The 27,818-nt window shown below is 41.8% G+C and overlaps 1 protein-coding gene across 13 annotated transcripts in view; it reads left to right on the forward strand.

Moving 5' to 3' along the window:
• CTNND2 (catenin delta 2) overlaps positions 1-27,818 on the forward strand; it is a 1,164,839-nt gene that overhangs the window by 912,799 nt on the left and 224,222 nt on the right. For all 13 annotated transcript variants that reach the window (XM_037893329.2, XM_037893327.2, XM_037893326.2 and 10 more), the window contains one exon: positions 24,425-24,638. In XM_037893329.2, coding sequence (XP_037749257.1) covers positions 24,425-24,638 — 214 coding nt within the window. The remainder of the gene's footprint in view (positions 1-24,424; positions 24,639-27,818) is intronic.

A 27,818-nucleotide genomic window follows, 5' to 3' on the forward strand; every position in this document is an offset into this window, starting at 1 on the left:
CAGTGGATGAAAAGCTAGATATGAGTCAACAGTGTGCCCTTGTTGCCAAGAAGGCTAATGGCTTATTGGGCTGCATTAGTAGGAGCATTGCCAGCAGATCGAGGGAAGTGATTATTCCCCTCTATTTGGCACTGGTGAGGCCACATCTGGAGTATTGCGTCCAGTTTTGGGCCCCCCACTACAAATTGGAAAGAATCCAGTGGAAGGAAACAAAAACTATTAGGGGGCTGGAGCACAAGACTTATGAGGAGAGACTGAGAGAACTGGGATTATTTAGTCTGCAGAAAAGAAGAGTGAGGGGGGGCTTTGATAGTACCAGTCAATTACCTGAAGGGGGGTTCCAAAGAGGATGGAGCTCAGCTGTTCTCAGTGGTAGCAGATGACAGAACAAGGAGTAATGGTCTCAAGTTGCTGTGGAGGAAGTCTAGGTTGGATATTAGGCAAAACCATTTCACTAGGAGGGTGGTGAAGCACTGGAATGGGTTACCTCGGAAGGTGGTAGAATCTCCGTCCTTAGAGGTTTTTAAGACCCAGCTTGACAAAGCCTTGGCTGGGATGATTTAGTTGGGGTTGATCCTGCTTTGAGCCGGGCATTGGACTAGATGACCTCCTGAAGTCTCTTCCAACCCTAATCTTCTATGATTCTGTGATTCTATATTGAAGATATATGGCTAGCCAAAGCAAGGTCCTAAAGAAAAGTACACCATCTTCTTTCCCCATACAAGTGATAAGAAGCATTCTTTTAAAGTGTTACCTACAGTACTCAGACATCGAGAAGCATCTGAGACTGCAACAAGAGATGCAAATAGTGAACTTTAAAAACTGACAGCACGCAAAATCCGTCAGTTTGGGATTCTCATGACATTTCTGCCACTTCTTTCTGTTATTCCCTTGTAACTAGTTTGCCTATGCAGCACCACCTTATGGCCCATCAGGACACAACTCACCCAACTGCAGGTCCCTTGTGGTCAGATACCACCCCTCAGAGGTCTGGTGCCATAGCCCTCCAGCTATGACAAACTTGAGTCCCAGACTGCCCGGGGTATTAGATTCCAAAATAAAAGGAAAACAGTGAACTCAAAACCAGGATCTGAGGACTTGTTGGCTGGACTTCACCTGTCTACTCAGGGCTTGTCTCTGTGCAGTCAGTCCTTTTTGTTAGTCTTCCTAGTCCCAGTTGTCCCATCCACCAGAAGGCTCATCCAGATAACAGACTGTAACCTGGCTTCCCTTGTTGAGGAAGAAACAGAACTCTGCTCTCCTTTTTGGTCAGCCCCTAACTAATCTGTGTCTCTTCCTTTTAAGTGCCCTCTCCACTACTCAAAACTGCTGCAGGTGTAGAGGGGTGAGGCCAGCTGTTTCCACAGGCTCTTGTTATGGCCCCTGTAATGGGGACCTTGGTAGGTTAGGTGGCCTAGTGACTAGCACCCCCTGGTGCCACATCCCAGTGGGTAGGTCTTGCACACCTAGTCCTTTATTCAGATGTGTGGTGAGGTGGACAGGTGGTTTGGGTCCTTCCTATAGTAGGGGCAGGGGTAGGGGAGCCCAGGCCCACCCACTGCACCAGACTCCAACCCAGGGCCCTAGGATGGTTAATAGTGTCTGGCCCCTGAATTTACCCTCTGCATTGCCCTCCCTGGGTCACTTCCTACTGCCGCTTTTGAATCTCAGCTTCTGATCCAAGATATGATGAAAAGAAAAGGAAACCAAACCATTAGCGCAAACCAGGGTCAACTTATAGTCCAGCTCGGTCAGGAAGGCTTCTCTGGCACTTTCATCAGGAGACTTCAGGGTAGGTCTGTCCTTCTCCACAGCCTTCCCCTTTCTGAGATGTGTTGCTCCCTTCTCAACTCTTTTTCTAGCTGAAGCGTGCTCTGCAGGGCTGGAGGAGCAGGGCTACCTGGGCCCAGTACTGTCTGGTTTGTACATTCCATTACAGCCTCATAATGGCCAGGAGAGGCCTATCTGCCCCATCATATGTCCTCCCTCTATGGATCTTTGCTGCGATGCATCCCTCCCCCCCGCCCCAATCCCCCCACCCTGCCCACCTCACTGGGTGTCCTCCACCTTGGAAGAAGAATTCCACATTTCAGTGAGCACTTCCAGCCCTGTGCTGGATATGAAAATGGCTGGAGAGATAGGGAGCACCCCATGAGTCTGGGGCTGTTGTCTTTCCTGGCATCGAGCCACAGTAAAGGTCATGGTGTGTCATTAGGGTGAACTCATTACAGAGAAGGGAATATCTGAGTGCCTCCATGGCCCAATTCATGGCTAAGCCCTCTTTTTCTATTACGGAGTAGACCTTCTCTCTTGGGGGACAATTTGTGGCTTAGGTAGAGGATGGGATGTTCCTTGCCATGACCACCGGGGACAAGACAGTCCCCAACCCAACTTCATCAATCTGGAGAAATTCTTTGATGAAATCTGGGCTGTATAAAACAGGCTCCCTACAAAGGCCAGCTTTTTGAGTCTGAAAGGCGTTCTCGGGCTGCTGTTTTGAGCTGGTTGATGAGAGGGGCTGCAACAGATGAGAACCCCTGTACAAACCAGTGGTAGCAATCCGTACTGCATCATTAACCACTGGAACTGCCCCACATGCATATTGAATGAAAGGGATGACAACGGAAAAATCCCATGCACCACTACAGACTAGGGCCCGAATGGCTAGGCAGCAGTTCTGCAGAAAAGAACCTAGGGGTTACAGTGGACGAGAAGCTGGATCTGAGTCAACAGTGTGCCCTTGTTGCCAAGAAGGCCAATGGCATTTTGGGATGTATAAGTAGGGGCATTGCCAGCAGATCGAGGGACGTGATCGTTCCCCTCTATTCCACATTGGTGAGGGCTTATCTGGAGTACTGTGTCCAGTTTTGGGCCCCACACTACAAGAAGGATGTGGAAAAATTGGAAAATGTCCAGCGGAGGGCAACAAAAATGATTAGGGGACTGGAACACATGAGTTATGAGGAGAGGCTGAGGGAACTGAGATTGTTTAGTCTGCGGAAGTGAAGAATGACTAAACAAGGCGGGATTTGATAGCTGCTTTCAACTACCTGAAAGGGGGTTCCAAAGAGGATGGATCTAGACTCTTTCTCAGTGGTAGCAGATGACAGAATGAGGAGTAATGATCTGAAGTTGCAGTGGGGGAAGTTTAGGTTGGATATTAGGCAAAACTAGTTCACTAGGAGTGTGGTGAAACACTGGAATGGGTTACCCAGGGAGGTGGTAGAATCTCCTTCCTTAGAAGTTTTTAAGGTCAGGCTTGACAAAGCCCTGGCTGGGATGATTTAGTTGGGGATTGGTCCTGCTTTGAGCAGGGGTTGGACTAGATGACCTCCTGAGGTCCCTTCCAACCCTGATATTCTATGATTCTATGATTAACTTTGTGAGAACTCTACATGTGAGAGCCCTTGGAGCCATAAACAACTGCACAATACTATCCTCTGAGGACTGTAAGAAAGAAAGGAATGGAACAACAAGCAACCCTATTGACCATACCTAGGGTTTGCAGTATGTCAGCAATAACACAGGGTCATTGGTATTGAGGACAGTGAATAGATCTATAAAAATCAGCATCGACACTTTTATGCTAATCCATCAGTAGGAGAAGATCATCAACTTCACGACCAGTTCAGTTTCTGTATTATGCCAAAACCAAACTGACTGTAGTCAAAAAAATCCAAGGACCCTTAATACTGCTGGAGTTGTTTTGTCACAATCTATTCAGTAATCTTTTCCAAAAATGGGAAATATGAGACAAGTCAATAGTTAAGGAGATTTTCTGGGCCAGATAACTGGTTTTGTCAAGCTTTCTGGAGTGGCTCATGAACATGGGTGCCAACATCAAAGTAGACTGTTACAACCACAAACACCAAATTGGTTGTGTGTTCTATAATTAGATTTCAACCACCAAGTATCAAGTATGAATTTCTCAAGCACTATAACAGCCTTAACATGGAGTCACAGATAGTCCCCTTGGGCACTCTGGACTATCTTGCCACCCAGACAAACCAGCCTTTTTGATAGATGGTCCCTTACACCAAAAATCACAACAATATTCAGGTTACTCCCAGTCCCAAAGGAACAGTCATTTAGTCCAGGTCAATTGCACATCAGATCACACACCAAAGACAACACTTGTAGCCAATCCTATAATTAACTAACTAGAGATTTATTAACAAAGAAAAGGAAATGAGTTATTTACAAGGCTAAAGTAGGTAACACACAAATGAATCACAGTCTTAGGTTCCAAAAGGTAATAGAAGCTGCTGTAATGGGCAAGCTCTATATGTCCTTTAGGCTAACTCAAGCTAAACAGCTAAGCAGCTTGGGGATCCCTTGCTTATGCTGAGAAATATTGCCCTCTCCAAATTCCAAACAGCATAGCCATAACTATTGCTTCTTGACTGGGATTTTTATTTCCTTCCCCCAGAGTTCAAGCTGTGATGGGACGAGCATTTGTGCACCTCTCCTCTTCATGGGTGTGGGGAAAACAATCAACAAACTCTTTTGTTCACTGATGTTCCACAGTAGTTTCTCTGGTGTCTATGGGGGCTTCTTTTGTCGGGCAGGAGATGACACCCCTAGTACATCTCTACCCCAGTATAATGCAGTCCTCGGAAACCAAAAAATCTTACCGTCTTACAGGTGAGACCACATTATATCAGGGTAGGGAGAGGAACCGCTCCCCACCCCAGCTCACCTCTGATCCACCTCGTCCCCTGAGCACACTGCTGCCGCTCTGCTTCTCCCTCCCTGCCTTCCTTCCAGGCTTTCCGCACCGAACAGCTGATTGGTGAGACAAACCTGGGAGGGAGGGAGAAGCAGAGCAGCGGCAGTGCGCTCAGGGGAGGAGGCAGGGGCAGAGTGGAGGTGAGCTGGGGCAGGGAATGGTTCCTCTGCACCCCCCCCTTACTTGCTGGGGCCCCCCCGCCCCACCTCACCTTGGCTCCACCTCCGCCTTCTCCCACAAGCGTGCTGCAGCTCCGCTTCTCCCCCCTCTCAGGCTTGCCGCACCAATGAGCTGATTGGCGCAGCAAGCCTGGGAGGGGGAGAAGCAGAGCTGCAGCGCATTCAGGGGACGAGGCAGAGCGGAGGTAAGCTGGGGCAGGGGAGGCTGCAGCAAGTAGGGGAGAGGGGGATGCAGAGGAACTGCTTGCGGTAACACGAATTCGGATATAACGAGGTAAAGCAGCCCTGCTCCCCAGAGCACTGCTTTATCGCGTTATATCCGAATTCGCGTTATATCGGACCGCATTATATCGGGCTAGAGGTGTATTTCACACTTGGTGATGCTTCTCTCCTGAATCAGATCACATCAGATCACACACGAAAGACAGCACCTGGTTTCCAGTTTCATAACAAACACATTTATAGTTACAGAGCAAACACTTAAATATTACTTTATAACAAGGGATACAAATATTATAAGTGAGATTAACGCATGCAGCAACTCAGAAGCATTTCATAAAGTCTATACACTAAACTCATCTGTATAAATCTAATATCTATTTTAACAATACTAATGCACAGATGAGCCAGACTGGTTTGTTGCTGTGCATTTGTCAGTGTTCAGTGATTCCGAGGGGCCTTGGCATGAGCTGGCACCTGCTCTGCTGGCATCACAGGTGTAAATCAGCATAATTCCATTTAAGTCAAGAATTGAATTCCTGAGCCAATGGTCTAATGCTTCTTCAAAGAAACAGGCAGCTTGCCAACCCCCAGGGAGGCATCAGCAATAATCTCTCCTAGCTAGGTTTCACTAAACAGGAAGGACATGGCTCTAACCCCACAGGTGCTAACTGATGTATTGCCCCCAGTTCCTCCAAAGCCTGACAAGCTGAAACTCAGGAAGAGTTTCTCTAAGGTGCCACAAGTACTCCTTTTCTTTTTTCAGGAAGAGAAGACTTTGTATTTGTCACACTCAATAATTGATTCCACACTCACAGAGTCAGATGGCTCAGCCTGGATCCAAATAATTTCAGAATACTTCACAACTAGAAATGCTTGGCTCTCATTTTATGGAAACAACCTGGATTAGTCAGATTATCTGCCTCCTAGAGCTATTCCAGAGATTGGGACTTTGTGGATGCTATGGTTGATGTGAAGAAACTGTTCTTCATCTCCTGCAGATTTATGATACCGGGCTTTAAAAACTTTGTTGTGCTGCATTTGAGGCACCTCCAATGCTCTATACCTCCATCTTCTACCTTCAGTGCTCTACATGTCTTCCATCCTTGCTACATCAGTCACAGATTATCTGAACATCATGGTGACCACCAGTCAAAAGTGGAAAAAAGTGATTAGAAGCCACTCTATTAATAATACGAAGTTGTTATAGTGACTCACCAATCCCTTGAGAGGGTGATCATTTTGGAAGACAGCATTTGTCCTCAGAGCCCTCTGAAACATAGCATGTTATTGCTTATTTTGTTTTGTTATTGAGAAATCTAAAGTCAGATTCAACACCCCAGTCAAGATATGTCATAGAATATCAGGGTTGGAAGGGACCTTAGGAGGTCATCTAGTCCAACCCCTGGCTCAAAGCAGGACCAATCCCCAATTTTTGACCCAGATCCCTAAATGTCCCTCTCAAGGATTGAACTCACCATCCTGGGTTTAGGAGAGGGGCAATGCTCAAACCACCGAGCTATCCCTCCCCCCAGATTGCATACTTGCAATCAGGTAGCTAGTTTCCTCAGTAGCTCGAGAGGTCATTCTGCAGGATCTAAAAAAGTTTCAATGACAGTAGGTCCTTGATTTGTCATGTCACCCAGATCTTTGTTGTGGGAGGGCAGTTCTTCAACGTAATTAGTCCTCCTCAGACCTCCTTATTTTATTTTATTTTCAGGGGGTGAGAGTACTGCTCATTTACCTCCCACCTGCAGAATCTGCAGTATTAATTCTTGAAGGCGAAAAGAGGTTTATTTAACACACTGCAGTTCCTTGGATGTAGTGACTCAACAGATCCATACTTTCTGCCCTTCTTTCCTGTTTCTTCGGAGATCTTCTGAGAGTTTTCAAATTAATGGAAGAGTATTTAGAAATCTCTCTCTCTCTCTTTGATAGCCGCCTATCTGATTTCCAGTTCCATGAGGGGATGTTTGTATGGGCCCAAAGAGGACTGCTTTTCTACATAGTTTTGAGGACTGCAGTGTTGGGGCACATCCCACAAGTGTGGATCTGCAGAGGCGTTCACTCAAAGAACAACAGTTGGTGGCATGTTACCTTTCCATTTTTCCTCCTATTGATGCTATGGTGATTTTGGATAAGGAAGACAACCAACAGTTGCCAAATAGTGAAAGAAATGTCTTTTGACAATGCTAATAAATAATGCATAGATCATTTTTATCTCTTAAATCAAACCCTTCCATTTGTTTAAATGTGTGCATTTTTACCAAGGATAAGGACAGAATGTTTTTTGTCTTTTACTTTTATCCCTATAAACATAAAACCTGCAAATTAACATGTACCACCTAAATTAATTTCAAATGGGATATTAATTGATTAACTTGGATGTTTCAACACAGGATTAAAAGGATTCTGCTACTGAGGTGCTGAATGGGAGCTGAATTTTGCTGCAGGCTATTTTATCTAGTGTAATTATTATTTCTCTTTCGTTCAGCTTCTAAATCATATGCATTATTTTCTCAAAACGTTTTAGAAAACTAGCTCTGAAATGTAGGAGTAGTGCAGAACATTAAAAACTATAATGTAGGTGTAGGAGTCAGAGAGTCTAAAGGGTCAAAGTTGTAACCTTAACACTGGAACATTGTGCAGGTTCATGTGAACCAAAATGTGAAAATGAGAAGAAACAAAGTGATACTGGCTCGTTTATTTTCACAGCCTAATGCGAGAATTGTGGAAAAAGTGAATGAAAAGCAAAAGTGCTGGCAGTTAATTTCAATGTTTTAAAATTCATTCAGTTTTATTAAAGATATAGAGACTAAATTTGATTCTGACCAAAAGGGAAGAATTAGTTGCAAATCCGAAGGTGGAAGGCAACCCAGGTGAAAGTGATCGTGAAATGATCAGCTTCATGATTATAAGGAAAGGGGGGAGTAGGAGCATCAGAATAAGCACAATGGATTTTTTAAAAAGCAGACTTTAACAAACTCAGAGAACTGGGAAGTAGGGTCCCTGGGAGGAAAATCTAAGGGAAAAGGGAGCTCAGGAGAGCTGGCAGTTTCTCAAAGAGACAATATTAAAGGCACAACAGCAAACTATTCCAATGTGAAGGAAGGACAGGCAGAAAAGTAAGAGGCCAGGCTGGCTGCATGAGGAGCTCCTTAGTGACCTGAAAACCAAAAAGGAATCTTAGAAAAAGTAGAAACTTGGACAAATTGCTAAGGATGATTTTAAGAAACACTGTAAGTGTGTAGGGTAAAAGCTGACTAACTGATAGGCCTCAAAATGTAATTGTAAACAGGGAATCATCACCTAGAGGGTCAATTTCTAGTGGGGTTCCAGAGGAATTGGTTCTTGACCCTATGCTATTTAACATTTTTTCAATGACCTGGAAGAAACCATAAAATCATCACTGATAAAGGTTGCAGATGACACAGAAATTGAGGAAGTGGTAAATAATGACGAGGGCAGGTCACTAATACAGAGCGATCTGGATCACTTGGTAAACAGGGTGGAAGTAAACAATGTGCATTTTAATGTGACTAATTTGAAATATATACATCTAGGAACAAAGAATCGATCCATACTTACAGGACAGGGGACACTGTCTAGGGAGGCAATGACTCTGAAAAAGATTTGGGAGTCGTGGTGGATAATCAGCTGGATGTGAGCTTCCAGTGCAGTGCTCTGGCCAAAAGGGCTAATGTGATACTGGGATGAGTAAGAAGGGGAATCTTCAGTAGGAGAAGAGGGGCTATTTTACCGCTGTATTTGGCACTGGTATGACCACTGTTGGAATACTGTGTCCAGCTCTGATGTCCAGAATTCAAGGATGCTGATAAATTTGAGAGGGTTCAGAGAAGAGCCATAAGAACAATTGAAACATCAGAAAACAGGCCTTGTAGTTATACGTTCAAAGAGCTCAATCTATTTAGCTTAACAAAAAGAAGGGTAAGAGATGACTTGATTACAGTCTATAAATACCTACCTAGGCAACTAATATTTGATAACAGCTCTTCAATCTAACAAAGAAAGGTATTACATGATCCAATGGCTGGAAGTCGAAGGGGACATATGGAGCATGAGACTTAAGTGATTAAATCTTTACACATTTGGAATTTAAACAATTGATGGGAGTCAAACACGAGTGCACCAACCTCTCTGCTTTGGAACATGTAGAAACAAGAGCATTTCTAGAGTTCTTTTAGCATTTGTTCTGAGTGTATCGATTTTCATGGTGCTGATACACAACTGTTCCCAATGGTAACATGGCAAGTGCATCAGGATGGTGTATGGGCAAGTGAAAGGAACACATTGGGACTCCATTTTCATTAATATATGGGGAAGCAGAAGGAGAACGGAGTGGGAAGGAGCAGATGTGCAAGGGGAGAAGTATTGAAAGTGGGTGGCAAAAGGGGAGGAAGGCAGTGAAGGGCATAAGTGGGGAGCAGAGATATAGGAATGGAAGCAGGGGAGTTGAAGGCACAAGGATGGATGTGGAAGAGAATGGAAGGTACAATAGGGGAGCTGTGAGGAGCAGAGACCCATTCACCTTATTTATATAGTGGTGGAATTTCAATCCCTTATTCAGCATAAAAGGACAGTATTTCTAACCACACATTTAAGCTAGTCAGTTATAACACCTTCTAATGGCCTTGATTTGTGAATGCATTTTCTGATTTGTGTGGCCATCAAATATAGTTTATATTCCTAATGATTCAAAAGGCAAGAGTTTTGGTTAGACAAGAGATAGTGATCCACATCTATTTATATTTCATAATTCATATTTTTTGTTAAAAGAAGCTTTTATAAATGGAATTTTTTAAAAAAATAATAAAACCATATCATTTATATGATAGGCAGTTTTGGCCAAAAAAACATGACCCCCATGTATATAATAATTATGGGTGTTATTTAGACTGTCCCATTATAGTTAGTCAACATTTTATTTAGGAAAGGATCTTCATATGGGGATCCCATAATATTGTGAATTTGAGAACATTAAGGTAAGTCGTTTTGCTGTAAATGGAATAGTTCTTTGATCTATAATGAGTTGTCTTTCCTGTATAATGATGATGCCTTGACTCAGAACAACAGATACTTTCTCCCTGGAGCAAGAATGGAAAACAGAAAAAGTGTGATGTCTAATATGTTCTTATGCACATTACCTTAAGGATTACATTCTATGGGTATAGGATTCTTCCTCTGTACCCTCACATGACAAAAGCTGCAGGGAGGATGAAAAAGAAATGACTCAATCAGTGAGCTGGGTTAGCCTCCCTATGGAAGAAACAAGGATTCTGGCTGTAGAAACCACTGATCCCTCCATAGCCACTTGTAAGTCAGGGAATCCAATAGCCTATCCTGCAGAAGCCATGTGCCTCTGCAGTGGCTTTAATAACCTCCTGCCCTCTCCAGCTCTCTAGCAGTATGGCTCTCTTAAAGAAAGTTGTAAGGGGTTCCCCATACTGTGCCTGAACCCAGGCTGTTCACCTTTAAGGGGGCTTCTGCTCTACAGGGAGGGGATGAGGTCAGTACACAAAGGACAATTAAACCCCAATTGGATTAATTAACTGGTAGAGTCAAAGTGTGATTCGGGGAAGTGATGTGAGTCCATTCCCTGTACCCATTTGGCAAGTAGCTTCTGGACCTATGGAAGTCCCTTTGTAGGGATGGGGAAGAAGCATGCTGCACAGGTGGTTGACTCCCTCTTGGCACGCATGGGGTGGGATATCCACACCCAGAAGGAAGGATCCCTTTGTGTGTGGATCCTGAGTGCATGAACCCCACTACCAAATTTTTGCATGCTTATGTTCAACTTGGCTCTTGAGCTCATTGGGCAGCTGGCTGCCATTGTATATAGCCGTAAAAAAAATGTGGTTGTTCATAGTATGGAGTTCAGCATGCCAGGTACAAACTAGATTTACCCCCAGTGGAATATTGTATATGTAGCAGCATCTGATTTTATTTAAATTATCCCTGTTCACTGCTTTGAATGTTACTCTTGTGCCTGATCTAACAAGTTCTTAATGATAGTTTTACAAATCTGCTTTTAAGTGGGACCTAGATTAAACCTCTGATTTAGCAATTAGTATAACATTCCACTCTATTTTGAGCTAAAATTGATCAGCACTTTTTGAAACTTGCAGCAAATTACTGTGATGATCAAGCTAAATTAAGTCATAATGTTTCAGGTAAATTTGTCTTCAATAGATCTCCCATGCATTGTTGGTTTAAGGACATTACACTGTCTGCCTGCTGTTTTGTAGACATTTTGGAATATATAGCTGTGAGAAGTGAATTTCCTCTCCCTTTATGGAATTCCAGTTTGAGCCTGATACATTTACGTTAATATCAAAAGTGTCAGCGGAAATAGGCTATCTCTACTAATATTTTGATATTGGGTTTTTTTCGGGGGGGGGCAGGGGGATTGTTTTCCCATTTTCTAGTACAGTCGTAGCAATCAGACTTCAATGGAAAGACTTCTGAAACTAGTTGACAAAGAAGTTGTTGATTTTTAGAAGCATACCCTAGCAAGCATAATGGTTTTGTTCCCTTTTAGAGTAAAATGATTTTAATAATGCAAATAATTTAAAATATAAGTAATTTAAGTCATTAATGTAGCCGACATGGAGCTGCTTTTGAAAAATTTAAGAATACTGATCTGTAAATAATGTTATAAATACTGTATGTGACCTGGCCAGTGAAGTAAGGTTATTGTATAGTTATGATGTGTTGTTAGACTTGCCTGTATGAATGTTGTGGAGCACTGGGAAACTTCTGATTTATTATTATGAAAGGATATGTGTGACTCAGTTTTCCTGTCTCACTTGTATTGTTACTGTCTGGGTGTGAAGAGGTTAGTAAGATACGCAATGCAGTGCTGACGGAGAAGTCACTTAAGCATGAATGAACTATCGAGAACTAGCACCACTGGGGGTAATTACCGCAGATGTCTAGACAGGTAAATGTTAGGATATAGATATTCAGGCCTGTCTGTAAAGGCCTATACTCTAAGAATGTAGGTATATGTTTATCATTTAGCTAGTAATAGAGGTATACAAGAAGGAATCTGTGTAAGGGCCTTCTCTCACTGTGACAGTCTGAGGCCCTGTTCTTAGGCCAATGCCTTTGGCTAAGCAGCAGAGGCAGCCATAAGCTGGGAAGCGACCGGTCACATCCTCACATTCCAAACTAGTCAATATGGGGCTGTTAGGAAGGTGATCCGATCTATCACCTCCAGAGAAAGGGAAGAGTCTAGAAGATGTAAAAGGAAATTTAGGTTGATAGTTTTCTGTCTGATAAGAACTCACTTATCACTAGACACAGCTGGAAAACCCTTATGCCTTTATAGATGTAGTTGTGAAATCCTCACTTCTGTATTGTTTTGTCATTATAGTTCCCACTTTGCTATTATTTATTTGCATGGTCTCTGTCTGGTTCTGTGATTGTTTCTGTCTGCTGTATAATTAATTTTGCTGGGTGTAAACTATTTAAGGTGATGGGATATAACTGGTTAGCTAATCATGTTACAGTATGTTAGGCTTGGTTAGTTAAATTTCAGTAGAATGATTGGTTAAGGTATAGCTAAGAATATTACTATATAAATTAGGGGCAAACAGGAAATAAGTTGGGATTCGAAAATAAGGAAAAAGGAACTTGGATTTAAGCTTGCTAGAAGTTCACCCCAATAAACATTGAATTGTTTGCACCTTCGGACTTTGGTATTGTTGCTCTCTGTTCATGCGAGAAGGACCAGGGAAGTGGGAGAGTGAAGGAATAAGCTCTCTAACAGTAAACACAAAGGTGGCAGAAGTACCATTGCATATACCTACTGGTTTTGACCAGGTTCCAGAGGCCCAGCAAAGAACCAAGAATTGTATAAAGTGTGCAGTTTGCTACTGGGGGGAATGGGGATGGGTCATCCTTACTTGATCCAAGAACTGACAGGAGATTTTCACCAAGAGTGTAAAACACTGCTGGAAGAGTTTGAAGAACTTTGAAACCTATCAGGGTCTCCATGTGAAGGTGGGTGACACCTGGTAAGCTTAGATAGGCATATAAGCTATTTATTGTTTTCAAGATGTGTTTTCTCTGTAATGATTTTGTTCTAAATACATGCATGGCTTTATTTAATAATAAATAATGTAATGGCTGGCTGGTAAACCCTGTTATAGCCCCTAGGAGGTAACAGAACTTGGCAATCACAGTGAAGGTCAGAAGGAATTGTAGTCTAAATCTGGTCTGGAGGGAGGGGAATGTGAGGTCCCCCCCAGCCCCAAGAAAGGTAATGGCTGGAGGCCTCAGACACAGAGTGGGGAGGCCACAAAGGGGCCAGAGGTGACAAATGTATTGGTCTAGTTTAATTGGGGGCTGTCGGAAAAACAAGGAGAAATGGCTCTAGATAAACAACCTCCCAACAAACACTTGCGGAGCAATTACAAGACAACGGCCTACTTCTAAGCTCCAGCCTGAAGTTACACAGCTGCTTTGCCAACGCTGGGAGCCTAAAGTTCAAAGGGATGCTTAATGGTAAAAAGGATTGTGTGGAGAGAGAGAGAGATGGGGTGGACTAGAGAGTGAACAATTCCCAGGAAGAACATACTGAGGTGGAACAGAGGCAACAGGTCCTGAAAGAGTGGGTAATTAACCATTGGAACAACTTACCAAAGGTTGTGGTGAGTTCTCCATCACTGCAAGATTTTAAATCAAGATTGGATGTTTTTCTAAATAATATGCTGTCGTTCCAATAGAGAAGCGCCATGGCCTGTGTTATGAAGGAAGTGAGACTTGATGATCACAGTGTCACTTCTGGCTTTATAATCTATGAATCTATGAACTGTGGGTACTGAACATAACTGGAGCCTGCTGAGGTAATCACATTTAGCACCTGGGGCCTGCAGTGTGAGAGGGGTTGCACTCAAAGAGACCAGGAGGGGTCAAAGGTATGGTTAGCCCAGTAACTCTGACAGTGCACTGCAAAGCCTTTATAGATGTTGCTTCTTCTGTACCTTTGTGATGATATCGCCTTTGAAAGCAGCTCTGAAGAGATCAAATCAATTAAGGCTATCAGTGTTTGAATAGCTTCTGACATTTGATTCCACTCACCTCTAGCTTCTGTTTCTCTGAAATTGTGGAACATAACTTTAATATTAAGTTTTTGTATTAAACCAACAGACAATCTGTTGTTACAAAATTGAGTGCTATTTTCCAGCTTCTAAGAACATCACAACCAATTATTATTGAAAATTTCAAGCATTGAACTTAAATAGAATTGTCATCATAATTTTGATTTTATTCAACATTCATTACATTTAATGTGCTCCCAGTCATTGATTCTTTATCTGTGTTATACATGCAGTGTAGTTGTAGCTATGTTGGTCCCAGGATATTGGAGAGACAGGGTGGGTCAGGTAATGTCTTTTAGTGGACCAACTTCTGTTGGTGCAAGAGACAAGCACTGTGTGTAGCTTGAAGGCTTGTCTCTTGCACCAACAGAAGTTGATTCACTAAAAGATATGATCCTACTTTGTCTCTCTCATATATGCAGCACAGTAACATTAAATAATTCACACATATTGGAATGTTATTGTATTTTGATATGCTGAAAAATGGTTTGTTAGTAATAGAAGTGTGACAGAGTAATTGCTGAGTGATGCAGCATGTTAAATTTATTATGCTTACATTTATGGTTGATGGTATTTGGCTTAACAAAAGGCTCAACTTCTGTTAGATTTCTTCCATTTCCTCTGGTACAAAGAGCTCTTTTGTTTATTAGAATTAAGAAGAATGTTGATGGAAAAAGAGAGACCCTTTGCTATGCTCTCATTCCCACAGAGCTAGCTAGCTACTGAGTGTGGAGACAGTTTCTGCTACTCTACATCTCCTCTTGGCTGCTTCTGCAAGGGGAGGAGGAGTGGTGTTCACATCTGTACTCAGTGGAGCTCACAGGGTTCCTAATAGCAATAGTGAAACTGACCAGGCCCTTGTTAGTTTGACTACTGCTGCTTGCCAAAGCAATGACCAGCCACTGAGGCATTGCAGCTGGCCCTCTGCAGACTCAACATGATTAAAATGCATTAGCTTATATTTAGTTCACATTTGCACAGAAGTCTGTCTTCACAAGCCTAAGGGCTACATACTTATTTTATTATAAATGAAACCTTAAATTCTGCTGCAATGGATAGTATAGGTTCCCTTGCCACACTCGGACAAGCCTTTTTACTTACATGGGGTGAGTGAGCAAGGGGAACTTTCAAGCCCTGTTGTTAGGTTTCTAAACAGAGAGCATATAGGGGCAGCATGACCTTGTTGCCTACTCAGTGACAGTGTCATGAGCATTAATAGATAATGCAGGCTGCATGTTGTTTTCTCACTTGTACCTGGCTATAATTCATTCTCAGGCTGTGTTAGGATGAATAAAAGCTTTGGCTGGTGTTTTTCATAGGCAGTAAGGTAAAAATGAGACGGCCAAGGAAGAGGAATTTAATTTAGGGCTGTCAAGCGATTAAAAAAATTAATCACGATTAAACATTAGATTAAAAAAATTGCAATTAATCACAGTCTTAATTACACTGTTAAACAATAATAGAATACTACTTATTTAAATATTTTGAGTGTTTTCTATATTTTCAAATATATTGATATCAATTACAATACAGAATACAAAGCGAACAGTGCTCAGTTTATATTATTATTTTTTATTACAAATATTTGCATTGTAAAAAAGAGACACAAAAGAAATTGTATTTTTCTATTCACCGCATACAAGTACTGTAGTGCAATCTCTTTATCATGAAAGTTGAACTTACACATGTAGAATTATTATTATTACTATTATTATTATTTATTTGTTTATTATTATTTTTAAATAACTCCCTTCATCTGAGTGAGCCCTTGTTTGCAAGGGAGGGTGGATTTTACCTCAGAGACTCAGCATGTGACACGGGAGGAGAGGCTGGTGCAAAGGATGACTGAGCTCACCAGACCCCTCTTCTCTATGGCAGTGTTTCTCAAAATTTTGTGCTGGCGACCCCATTTGGACTTTAAAAAAATGGTGACCCCACAACTAGAAAAAATTGTGACCCCCCCACCCCCCATTCCTTCATCCTCACTCAGAGCACTGAGCTTCAGCCCTGCTCGGGACTCTGGGCTTCAGCCCCACTTGGAGTGTGGGGTTTGGGGCTTCAGCGCTCCAGGCTTCAGTCCCACTTGGGCCTTGAGGATCCAGGCTTCAGCCCTGCTCAGAGTGCAGGACTCCAGCCCTCCTGGGGCTTTGAAAGCCACCCCCCACACACACACACCTCTGGAGCTCCAGGCTGGGGCTTCAGCCCCCAGTCTCCGATGCCTCCCTCCCTGCCCAGACGTATGTGATTAGCATGTTAAAAAAATTAACGCATTAATTTTGTTTTCAGTTAATCACAGGCATTAACTGTGATTAATTGACAGCCCTAATTTAATTTGTTTACCACTCACAGTACAGTAGAACCTCACAGTTACAAACACCTTGGGAATGGAGGTTGTTCGTAACTCTGAACAAAACGTTTTGGTTCTTTCAAAAGTTTACATCTGAACACTGGCTTAATACAGCTTTGAAACTTTACTATGCAGAAGAAAAATGATGCTTTCCCTTTATTTTTTTAATAGCTTACGTGTAAACTATTACGGTTTTTGGTCTGGGGTTTTTTTTGGTCTCTGTTGCTACCTGATTGTGTACTCCTGGCTCCAAATGAGATGTATGGTTGACTGGTCAGTTCATAACTCTGGTGTTTGTAACTCTGAGATTCTACTATATAAAGTGATTTCTTTGCTTGCATAGGTTTCATCATCTTGGGGAGTTTTGCTGAAACACATATGGTTAAGTTTGACATAGTGACACTTATACAGGGCAGATTCTGATGTCTGGTGTTTTTCTCAACTTTTAATAATATATTTTCTTGTTTAGCTTAGTGTGTTGGTGGTCTCATTCTGAAATTTCATTAGTGCACCTCATATGCTTGTATCTGTTTTCCTTCTCAAAGCATGGAGAGTATTTTTAATCAGCGTGATCTCAATAAAGCTAGATATAGAATTTGTCTAGCAAGTAGAACATGGAGTAGGAAGAAGAAATCAAAATATATTAATCCAGATAGAGATAGATTGTATGGCTGATAGTATTGTCCCTGAAAGGGAACTTAATGTGTTTTGAGGAAGATCCTCTGGGATTCTTCAAAATATAATTCCTTATTTGGCCAATTCAAGTATCACTGAGGATTTTGCAGAAGGAAGATCTTCTTCCTTTCTGGCTGCCAGGATCACAAATGAGGTGTGAGCAGTAGATCCTAATGGTCATAACCATGGGGTTGGCGAGGCCTGGAGTTTAGACTGGGGCAGAGCCGGAGTCAAGAATCAGGGCCCTGGGACACCCGGCAGTGTAGGCGAGAGCAGAGCTGAAGGTCAGAGCCAGGGATCAGGAGCTGAATGCCAGAGCCAGTGGCTAAGGCAGAGACATGGTCAGGAAGCCAAGCTGGGGATTGGAGCTAGGGGTATCAAGTATAGAGAAGTTCAGGAACTGAAACGGGCACGAGAGCACACTGGGCATGAGCAGGAAGCAGGATCTAATGTACTTGGAACACACTAAGCAGCTAGCAAGCTCTGGTTGCTTCTGGGACAAGTAGTAGCTTAGTTCCACCCCTCCACCAATCAGTAAGTGCAGTCAATCAGGCAGCCCCTGCCAGCATCAGCTGTGTCCAGTGTGTTGCTAAGAGACTGATTCTGCTGCAGCTGGCTTCCTGACACCAGGGACTGAGTACATTCTCTCAGGCCTGGTCCACACTGGGAATTTACATCAGCATAAAAATCCATACCCCTGAGAGACATATAGTGACTTAACCCTGGTATAGACAGTGACAGATTGACAGAAGAATTCTTCCATCAACCTAGCTACTACCTCTCTGGGAGGTGAATTCCCTACCCTGGTGGGAGAACCCCACTCAGTACTACAACTTGATCCTGAAACCTTGGGACCTGAATTCTGATCTATTGCACAGCAGTGAGACTTGGGCCCAATGGGGCTGAAAGTTTTACTGTCTTGGATTAAAACCTTGGCCCCTCTCCATCTTTTTTTGTACCATTCTGGCTTACACAGACAGTTGATGATTCCCCTTGCATAGGGGAATATCCAGCTAGCAAAAAGCTAGCACGGCTGTCCTATGCCACCTGGTTATAGCCCCTCAGTTTATGGGATGTAGGCCACAGCACTTCATGCACCAGTGATCCTGGATTGGCAGAACAGTCCCTCAGGGGATCATTATGATCCTGCATAATTAGAGTATCACTAACAATGTTCTAAATTGCACAAGGGACCCACAGCTGCCCCCAGGATGGCAGCAGGAGATCTCTACCTTCCCCCCTTTTTGGATCCTGCACTGTCTCCAGCCATAATTATTCTCAATTTGAACCTGGAGGTCTCAGCATTAGTATATACACAGATGTAAGTGTATTTTGTCAGTTATAGTAAGGTGGTGTTTCATCCTCCTAAGTCTGGGTAACAAGAGTACTAGTATCTTGAAAGTCAGTTGCACATGCATTATCAGGTATTATTTTTATATGCACCACATATTTACGATTAGAACACAAAAGCTCAGCACTGGAGGTGATATTAGGATAGTTGGAAAAAATGTGCTTTATCTTTCCATCCAAAATCCCCGGAATGCTCTTTTAATTTAAACACATACATTAGAACCTCATTCTTAGTTGGCTAATCCATAAACCCAATTAATTCACACAAAATGTCCCCTCCTTTCAATAAGCACAACCTGAGACTGGAGGTGTCACTTAATTAAAAATGTAGGCATAGAATGCATGTTATAAATATTGAACTATACAAGTTATCTTTTGAGAAATATTATACTGAAATGAATACGTGATCATTCTGAAAAAAAATACATCCCCTGTTAAATCTGATTGGTAATCTACTGTACCAGAAAAATAAACTGTCAAAAAAGTCACGAACTTAATGTCATACAGCTATATCAAGAGTATCCACATTGGCTCTGACACTTCTTCTTTTTATTAGGTCAATGGATATGTTGCATGTTGACCGGATATATACTTAATTTACCAAGTGATAGAGTAAGCCATTGACACTGATAAATTTCCTAGAAGAAACACACTGAGAGCTGACCATGATTTTGTTCACTACTGAAGCTAGTTCACCAATCAATGATACAGATGAAACAGCCATGGAAACTGATATATTACCTTTCTAAAAGTCTCCTGTTATGTGACAATAGGGAGCTCACTGTTAGGAAAATAGTGACACAATGTAGAAGTTGTTTAGTCATTACATGTGAATGCATTCAGATGTAGTTCAGTGGCACCATCGTATATACACACAGAGTTGTGGATATAGGTGAACATCAATATATCAATTATTGCTACTGTAATTTGAGTACCGCTGGGGCAAGAAACCAGCAGTTGTTGTTGTAGAAAGGGAAAAACCATAGGGGCAAGCAACCATGTTGCCTGGCCAAAGTGAAAATTATTCCAAGACCACCTCCTTAAGTAGCAGGTATGGTTTATGTTTTTGATATAATATAGGTCATTCCAGTGGGTTATTCTGCAATGGATTTGTGTAAAAGAGTGCAGAGTTTGGCCCCTGAGTCTTAGGTGATCTGGTGCTACACTAATCATTTGTGGTGGTGAGCAAACACCCTGTCTGCATACATGCTCATTTTGCCTTGTGAATGAAGTAAAAAAAGCAGCCACTTGTGTATTAGTAAGTATTGCACCTAACAAGTACCTCATCATCTCACCTGAAGAGAGGCACAACGCAAACCCTTGTCAGTTTTTATGTCCATATAGAGTAGGTTCTGAACCTTAGCTTATGCAAATCATCATGTATCTCTCTGTCAAGGTACCTTAGGCCAAAGATCTATTGAAGTCAGTGAAGCTATAACAATTTACACCAGCTGAGTATTTGCCTCTGGAACTCAGGATGTCTGACTTCTCTGAGCTATGTCTGAAACTCCTTCTAGGACCACGAGCAAATCATTTTAGTTTCCTGTGCCTCAGTTTCTCTAATTGTAAACAGGAGATAATAATCCTTCATTATACCGCATAAGAGGGTTATGAGTCTTAATTAACTAATGTTTATAGAGCCTGGGGATGTTCATCTATACTAATTTTATGATTATGTGACCTACCTATTAAGATAGTCAATGCATAGCTATATTGGGCTATTGGAAGGTGGGAATTTACTGCTACAGTTTAATAGTGAGCTGTTGGGTAAAAAAGTAAGGAGGCAACACCATAGTCCAGGTAAGGAACAGGATGGCAAACCCTCAAAAGTCAACAGCTGAGCTGTGAAGAGGTGATTTTCAGGCTCCTATACAAGTGACTCAGCCACTTTGCTGAGGCAACAAGCTTAGAGATCAAAATGACACAAAATGCTTATAAAGGCCTAGAAACAGGAAGTTGCAGGTGGGTGAGTTGTCAACAGCTGCTCAAGGGAAGTTGCTGATGGGAGACACAGATGTAGAGTTACTGACAACAGCATCTGCAGTGGGAGAGTTTCTCTCTCCCAGCCCAGAGGTGGAGGTACCTGACCTAAGTAGAACTTACCAAAACATGCGAGGGAATGTTAAGGTTTAGGTAAGATCCAAGGCATTTAGGCTTGTGTTTACTCATCTGTAAATGGGGATAATGACCTACTCTGTAATGCACCTTAAGCCCTGCTGATGGAAAAACACAATATAAGAGCTAGGTGGTATTATTATTAATTATTATTGTTGTGGCTATCATGCTATGTTGTTCACTTTTGTCTGATTGCTATATATCTTTGGGTGAATGTACAGTACATTTGTTTTGAATAATCTGTTTCGTATCCCTGTAATCAGCCACTGGTCAGAGATTCCCAGTGGGAAGTTGCTTGCAGGTACCCAATCCATTCGGGCCTGATGAATTATCATGGTTGGAAATAGGGGGCTGCCACCTAGGGATCCAGCCTAAGAGTGGTGCAACTGCAGGTTCCACCCAGAGGGAGGTGAAGGTAGCAAAACCTATCACCTAAGCCGTGCACTCGAGAAGGATTGCCAAGGGGGAATGGGGTCTAAGGCACCATTCTCCCTGCAACTGTGACAGTCCAGTTGGTAAAAAGTGTGTGTGTGGGGGGGGGAAGAATAGTGGGGTGTATCCTGATGATCCAGTCTAGAGCAGGGTGAACCACAGGGTTCCACTCTGGGAGAGGTTCACTTGGAAATAATGTCCATGCACAGACTGGGACAGAGATCACAGGTGCTGTGACAGAGCCCCCTTTGAGGTCATCAGATGAGTTATATCACATACATGAAAAATGTTTATTCTAGGTGTACTTGCTTGAAATTCCTTTTTGTTCCCATCACTATTTCAATCTTTTTCTAAGCAATCATTGAAGTACTTATCAAAAATCATTTTGCACATATTTTATTTTAAAACCCTCTGGTCCAGCCCTATGGTCTCTGTTTTTCATTCCATTGTTACTGATGTCACACATCATAGCAAAACGAGTGCTACACTGGGTATATTTTCTTTTAATCCAAATGTTTTCTCTCATTATCTTCCATCAAATCACATAAGCATCTCTCTCTGAAGACTGAAATATCGAGTTCAGTACTTCATGTACCTTTTACTGAACTGATGTATCAAGTTTAGTGCTTGATATATTAAGTTCAGTTCTTAGTCTATTTATTTCAGTAAATGTTGCATATTGAGTCAAGTGGGTGATGTAGCTGTTCCTCATGCAACACATCAGGTTTGAAAATATGATTTATTAGAAAAAGCTGACATGTTTGATTCAAAGGGTTGGTGATGGATTCAAGAGTGAATATTTCTCCTCAGTAAAAGTATCTGATTTAGAAAGTGGCAAATATCTTTCATTGCAAATGATCATATTTGCAGTAGTTGAGTTTTGGATCAGTCAGATATATTGCAGAACATATTCTTTATCTATTTTTCTGTTTTCTGAACTGAAAGGCATCAGTGTTCCTCCAGGTTGCACAAGCACAGAGTGACAGAGAGATGAATGAACTCCTGACATGAGTCTGATGTTATGTACCATTATCCAGCCACAACCATAGTCAACCTCTGGTTTTACCACTGACCAATGTGCTTTATAGATAGCCTATATTTTTCTCAGAGTATTAATTGCCATTCAGTGTTCCCTACATGGTGTTCACCTGTCTAGGCATTCTGTAGACTATCTTCAAATAATTACTATCTGCCTTCTGTACCTAGGCTTTGTTACCACAGTGCTGCATACATTAAAGTGTTATTAATTTAAATACTTTATTCTTTGTAATGTGAATATAATATGGACGAGAGTGTTCTCTTCTGTAAACTGCAAAAAAAAAATTAACACGATGTACCTGCATCTCTCTATTGAGGCACTTTGTATTATATGATTCATATCCTAAAACAATGATGTGATGATGTGCCATAGTACATAGGGAGCAGAAAAGTGATGACTCTTATTTCACCAGCATATAATTTTTAATGCTCAAATTTTGACACTGAAAAAGGTACATATTTTAAAATAAATGAAAGTGTCTTGCATTCTTGGTTTCAGATAAATTGACTAAATGTATGAACACACACAACATTAATCATACTTTAACAAATAATTATAATTTACTACATAAGAATGTATGGACCAGTGGTCTATTAGCCCAGTGTCCTGTCTTCCAACAGTGGCCAGTGCCAAATGATTCAGAGGGAATGAACAGAACAAGACAATTACTTAGTGATCCATCCCCTGTCATCCACTCACAGCTTCTGGTAGTCAGAGGTTAAGGGACACACAGATCATGGGGTTGCACCTCTGACCATTTTGGCTAATAGCCATTGATAGACGTATCCTCCGTGAACTTATTTCATTCTTTTTTGAACCAAATTATACTTTTGGCCTTTACAACATCTCCTGGAAATAAATTCCAGATGTTGACTGAGTTATATGAAAAAGTACTCCCCATGTTTGTTTTAAACCTGCTATTTATTAATTTCATTGAGTGGCCCTTGGTTCGTGCGTTATGTGAAGGAGTAAATAACATTTCCTTTTAGTCACTTTCTCAACACCATTCATGATTTTATAAACCTCTATCATATCCCTGCTTAGTTCCAGTCTTTTTAACTTCTCCAGATATGGAAACTATTCCAGACCCCTAATCATTTTTATTGCCCTTTTTTGTACTTTTTCCAATTCTATTTTTTTTTTTTTTTTGAGCTGGGGTGACCAGACCTGCATTCAGTATTCTAGGTGTAGGCATATCATGGATTTATATAGTGGCATTATGATATTTTCTGTCTTATTAACTATCTCTTTCCTAATGGATACTGACACTCTGTTAGCTTTTTTGACAGCCGCTTGTACAATGATCAGATGTTTTTAGAGAACTATCGACAATGACGTCAAGATCTGTTTCTAGAATGGTAACAGCTAATTTAGTCCCCATCATTTTGTATATATAGTTGTGATTATGTTTTCCAATGTGAATTACTTTGCATTTATCAACATTGAATTTCATCTGCCATTTTGTTGCCCAGCCACCCAGTTTAGTGAAATCCCTTGTAACTCTTTGCAGTCAGCTTTGAACTTAATTATCTTGAGTAATTTTGCATCGTCTGCAAACTTTGCCTCCTCACTGTTTACCATTTTCTCCAGATCAGTTATGAATATGTTGAAATGGTTTTATATCTTTTAATCAGTTACTGATAAGTGAGAGGACCTTCCATCTTATCCCATGACTGGTTACTTTGCTTAAGAGCCTTTGGTGTGGAATCTTGTCAAAGGCTGTCTGAAAGTTCAGGCATACTATATCCCCAGGATCACCCTTGCCCGCATGTTTATTGACCCCATCAAAGGATTCTAATAGATTGGTGAGGCACAATTTCTCTTTACAAAAGCCGTGTTGACTCTTCTGCAACATGTTCTGTTCAGCTGTGTTTCTGACAATTCTATTCTTTACTATAGTTTCAACCAATTTGCCTGGTAATGAAATTAGGCTTACTGGACCAATGCAGAAGTCCCTTGTTGAGACAACTGTTTTGACTCCTCATTGTTTCAGTTGCTTTAACAGTTGTCCAGAATCTTCACTGGAACGAGCTTTGCTTTCAATGGTATCAAAGGGAAGGAGCCAGCACCATATCAACTTGCAGCTGTTCTTGGACCACAAGCAAGCGCTATGCATACTCTTAATTTGAGCACCACTATCTATTAAACTGAATAATGTGTGCACTGCACCTGCTCATTCCCTAATACCTTGGCTGTCACTTTTGGCTGTTTCAGATAAGAAGACAAGGAGGAATACAGTTACTGGTGGACCTGTTGGATCATCGAATGACAGAAGTCCACCGTAGTGCCTGTGGAGCTTTGAGAAACTTGGTGTATGGGAAAGCAAATGATGACAACAAAATTTCTCTGAAAAACTGTGGTGGTATCCCAGCATTAGTACGCTTGCTCCGCAAGACTACAGATTTGGAAATCAGAGAACTGGTCACAGGTTTGATTCTATGTATTTTTTTCATGAATATCAAGTACTAACTAGGTACTAGCTCAGTACTATTTGTGCAGCACAGTGATGTGTATCAGATGCTCCATAAATTACCTTTTGCTTTATCACTATCTTCCCCACTTTCAGGTTCTTTGGACAAGCGAAATATTGACTAACTCCAATCAATATTTAACTGACACTTACTGAAGCAGCAGTGATTTTCTGAGCTGGTTCACTGTTTTTTTCCCCCGCTAGTGGAGAACTGTGTTGATGTGACTGCATTCTATACACAGGTTATTCTTGGTGCTAGCAATTCCATCACTGGGTATGCGTTCCCCCTTTTACCTTGTAATTCTTCAGAGTGGAGTTATGCTGCACCATATCCTAAGTAGTGCAAAGCCTGCTTGACTCTTCTTTGCTTCTTATAGATGTAACTTTAGCGCCCTCGTGGCCAAGATGGAGTCTGCTCCTGTAGGCTGCCAGGGCTAGTGCAAGGATATTTTGCGCCCTAGGCAAAACTTCCACCTTGCGCCTCTCCACCCCTCCCCCGGGAGCATCGCTTATTATAAACTTTCAAAAATGAATACTGCACAATGATTAAGAGATCAAGATGACTTTTCCTTAAAATTAAGCAATGTTGATTGTAATCGAAAATACTCTTTTTAGTCATGTATACTTCCTTCCTTCATATCAAAATCTACTACATTTTATTCTACCTTTAGAATATCCAATTATTGTTAATAAAATTTATAAAATTAGAATGGCGGATACTCCGTCATACAGCAACAACTGACAATATCAATATAACAAATTTCAACAACCTACACACGGATATTCGCACATAATAAACATATACACTCAAATACTAAACATACACACACAATTGACACAAAGTATTAGCGAAATGATGCAGCAGCAGTTGCCAGAGTCTTAGATCTGAAACAACTCAACAAAAATAGTTAGCCTCAGTCGACAAGCTCCGAAAACTAGTAAACGTAGCATGATAAAACAGCCTGTCAGAACAGGTAATGGCTGCATGCGACGAGAAGAACGACATCATTGCTGCTTTGTACCGTAGTGAAGCAGTACGCCTGTGCCCGCACCGCAGAGCTGGCATAGGCTATAGCTGGAATGTACAAGAGAACAACAAGTTAAAATGCAAGTTCAATGACGTTTCTCTTTTCTTTATTCATTCGTTTTCCAGCAATAGTGTAAAAAAAAATTTGGGGCACGGCTTTTTGGTGCCCCCAAATCTTGGCGCCCTAGGCGGCCGCCTATATCGCCTAGTGGTTACACCGGCCCTGCAGGCAGCGCTGGCCAAAAGACGGCGCGCGCAGGAAAAATTCCTTGCACCCCAGGGGCACCTGTTCCAAACCCCCCAGAGTGAACACACCCATCCACAGGAAAAGTACAATGAATATAACAAAGGGAGATGTTTATTTACAGAGGGATGAGAGGAGAAAAACAACAAGAGGAAATGTAGGGGGAGCAGTAGAACAGGGTTGCATCGAAACCAAGGCCGCACAGGCCCAGTGGTAGCACAGTCTGAAAGGGCTGACACCGAGCAATGTGTCTGCACACAGAGTTCAGGAGTCCTGAGCAAAGTTCCAGTTCAATGGTGAGTCTTGGGTGCTCCTGCTCGTCTTCCGCGCCAGTGAACTTTCCCCAACAAACCCCTCCGGTGCCCCCTTCTTCCACTCTGCAAAGCTACACAGAGCAACAACCTCCCCACTTAAGCTAGCAGCCTCCCTCTTTATTCCCAATGCAGAGTCACAAGCCCCAGTACTCACAGCCCCATGCAGCTCACGGCAGCAGTGATGCTGGGTCCTGCTCCGGCCTGTCCTTCTCGGGCAATTCCTCCCTGGCACAGTGCTTCTCCTGGCTCCTGTCCTGGGGTGTCCCCAATCAGCCGCCCTGTCCTTCCCAGGCTTCAGGCAGGTTCTCTCCCCTTCACTTTGTCCAAGGCCTCCTGGCTGCAGCCCTTCTCTCCCGGGGCTTCAGAGCCACACCCCAAGTTTCCCTCCTTTCTCTCACTGTTCCCCCTCCCCATAAGAAAAAGATTTAAGGGGGCCATGCTCTCTAAACCCCAAGGAGTTACATAGAAATATATGTAGGGGAAGTATGTTGAGGATAAGGGCAGTGTTTTCTTTCACTGTGAAAATGGCATACTGAACAGTGTATACTGTAAATACAGAGAGCAGAGTTTGGTAAAGAGATTATTTCATAGGATGACAAGGTAAAATCTGGTCTGCAATAGTTTCTGGAGTTGCTTTGTTTTTAATTCAGTGTGAGTATTGGTTTTTGAGCTACACAGCAAAAGAACAAACAAAATCCCTCACTATTAAATTCTCGGTGTTTTAAATATTTTTCATCCATTTTTGGCTAAAGCCACCCTAATTTAAACTAAATATTAAGAGCAGTTACTTCTTTTTAGGGATTTTTATGTGTGTTTTGGTGCTAGGGTGAAAAGTACGCAACTGAAAGGATACTTGAAATATGCTGTACACAGTGTTTCAGTGGGCCGAGATAGGTAGCATGAAAATGAGATATAAAGCTTCTTTTCCTCAGGTTGTTTTTGTCCAGCAGAAATGAGAAGTGGAAATGTGGCATAATCAGTTGTCTGAGTGCTGGTTACACATGAACGTTACTTATTTTTTCGCTCCTATTTGCAGTATATCACAAACTTCCCTTTCCATAGAGTGGGGACCTCTCTCAGTGATGACTGTACATGAGCAGAGTTCACTTTTCATAAAGCTTTGTCATGTTACATCAGCTCCCCCTGCAAGAAGAGGTGCTTGCAAATATGTGAAAGAATATATGTTAAACAAAAAACCATATGAAGATTTTTAAATCCTCTGTAATTTGACCCTTCACTTGGCTATTAAAATGTCAGTGATGTGAAAATTAATGTCATGTTACAAATCAAAAATCTTAAGATCTCTTTAGTTTTTTACACCATCCATATCTCCAGTGAAATTTTTTTTTACTAACGGATATGATAAAAATTCTAGTCTTTAGTGATCCAGGATCTATATACACACACACCCCTCCCCACTTTTTCAGAAGATCATCCACCATTTAAGACAATTGATAACATCAGCCATGTGTAGACTCAGAATTTCCTTGCTCGAGGGTGCATTAATCAGCTCCATGATGTATTTTAAGTGTAGATTTTTGAATTTAATTTTG

This window comes from Chelonia mydas, chromosome 2 (assembly GCF_015237465.2).
Source record: "Chelonia mydas isolate rCheMyd1 chromosome 2, rCheMyd1.pri.v2, whole genome shotgun sequence".
In the NCBI taxonomy this organism is placed as follows: domain Eukaryota; kingdom Metazoa; phylum Chordata; order Testudines; family Cheloniidae; genus Chelonia; species Chelonia mydas.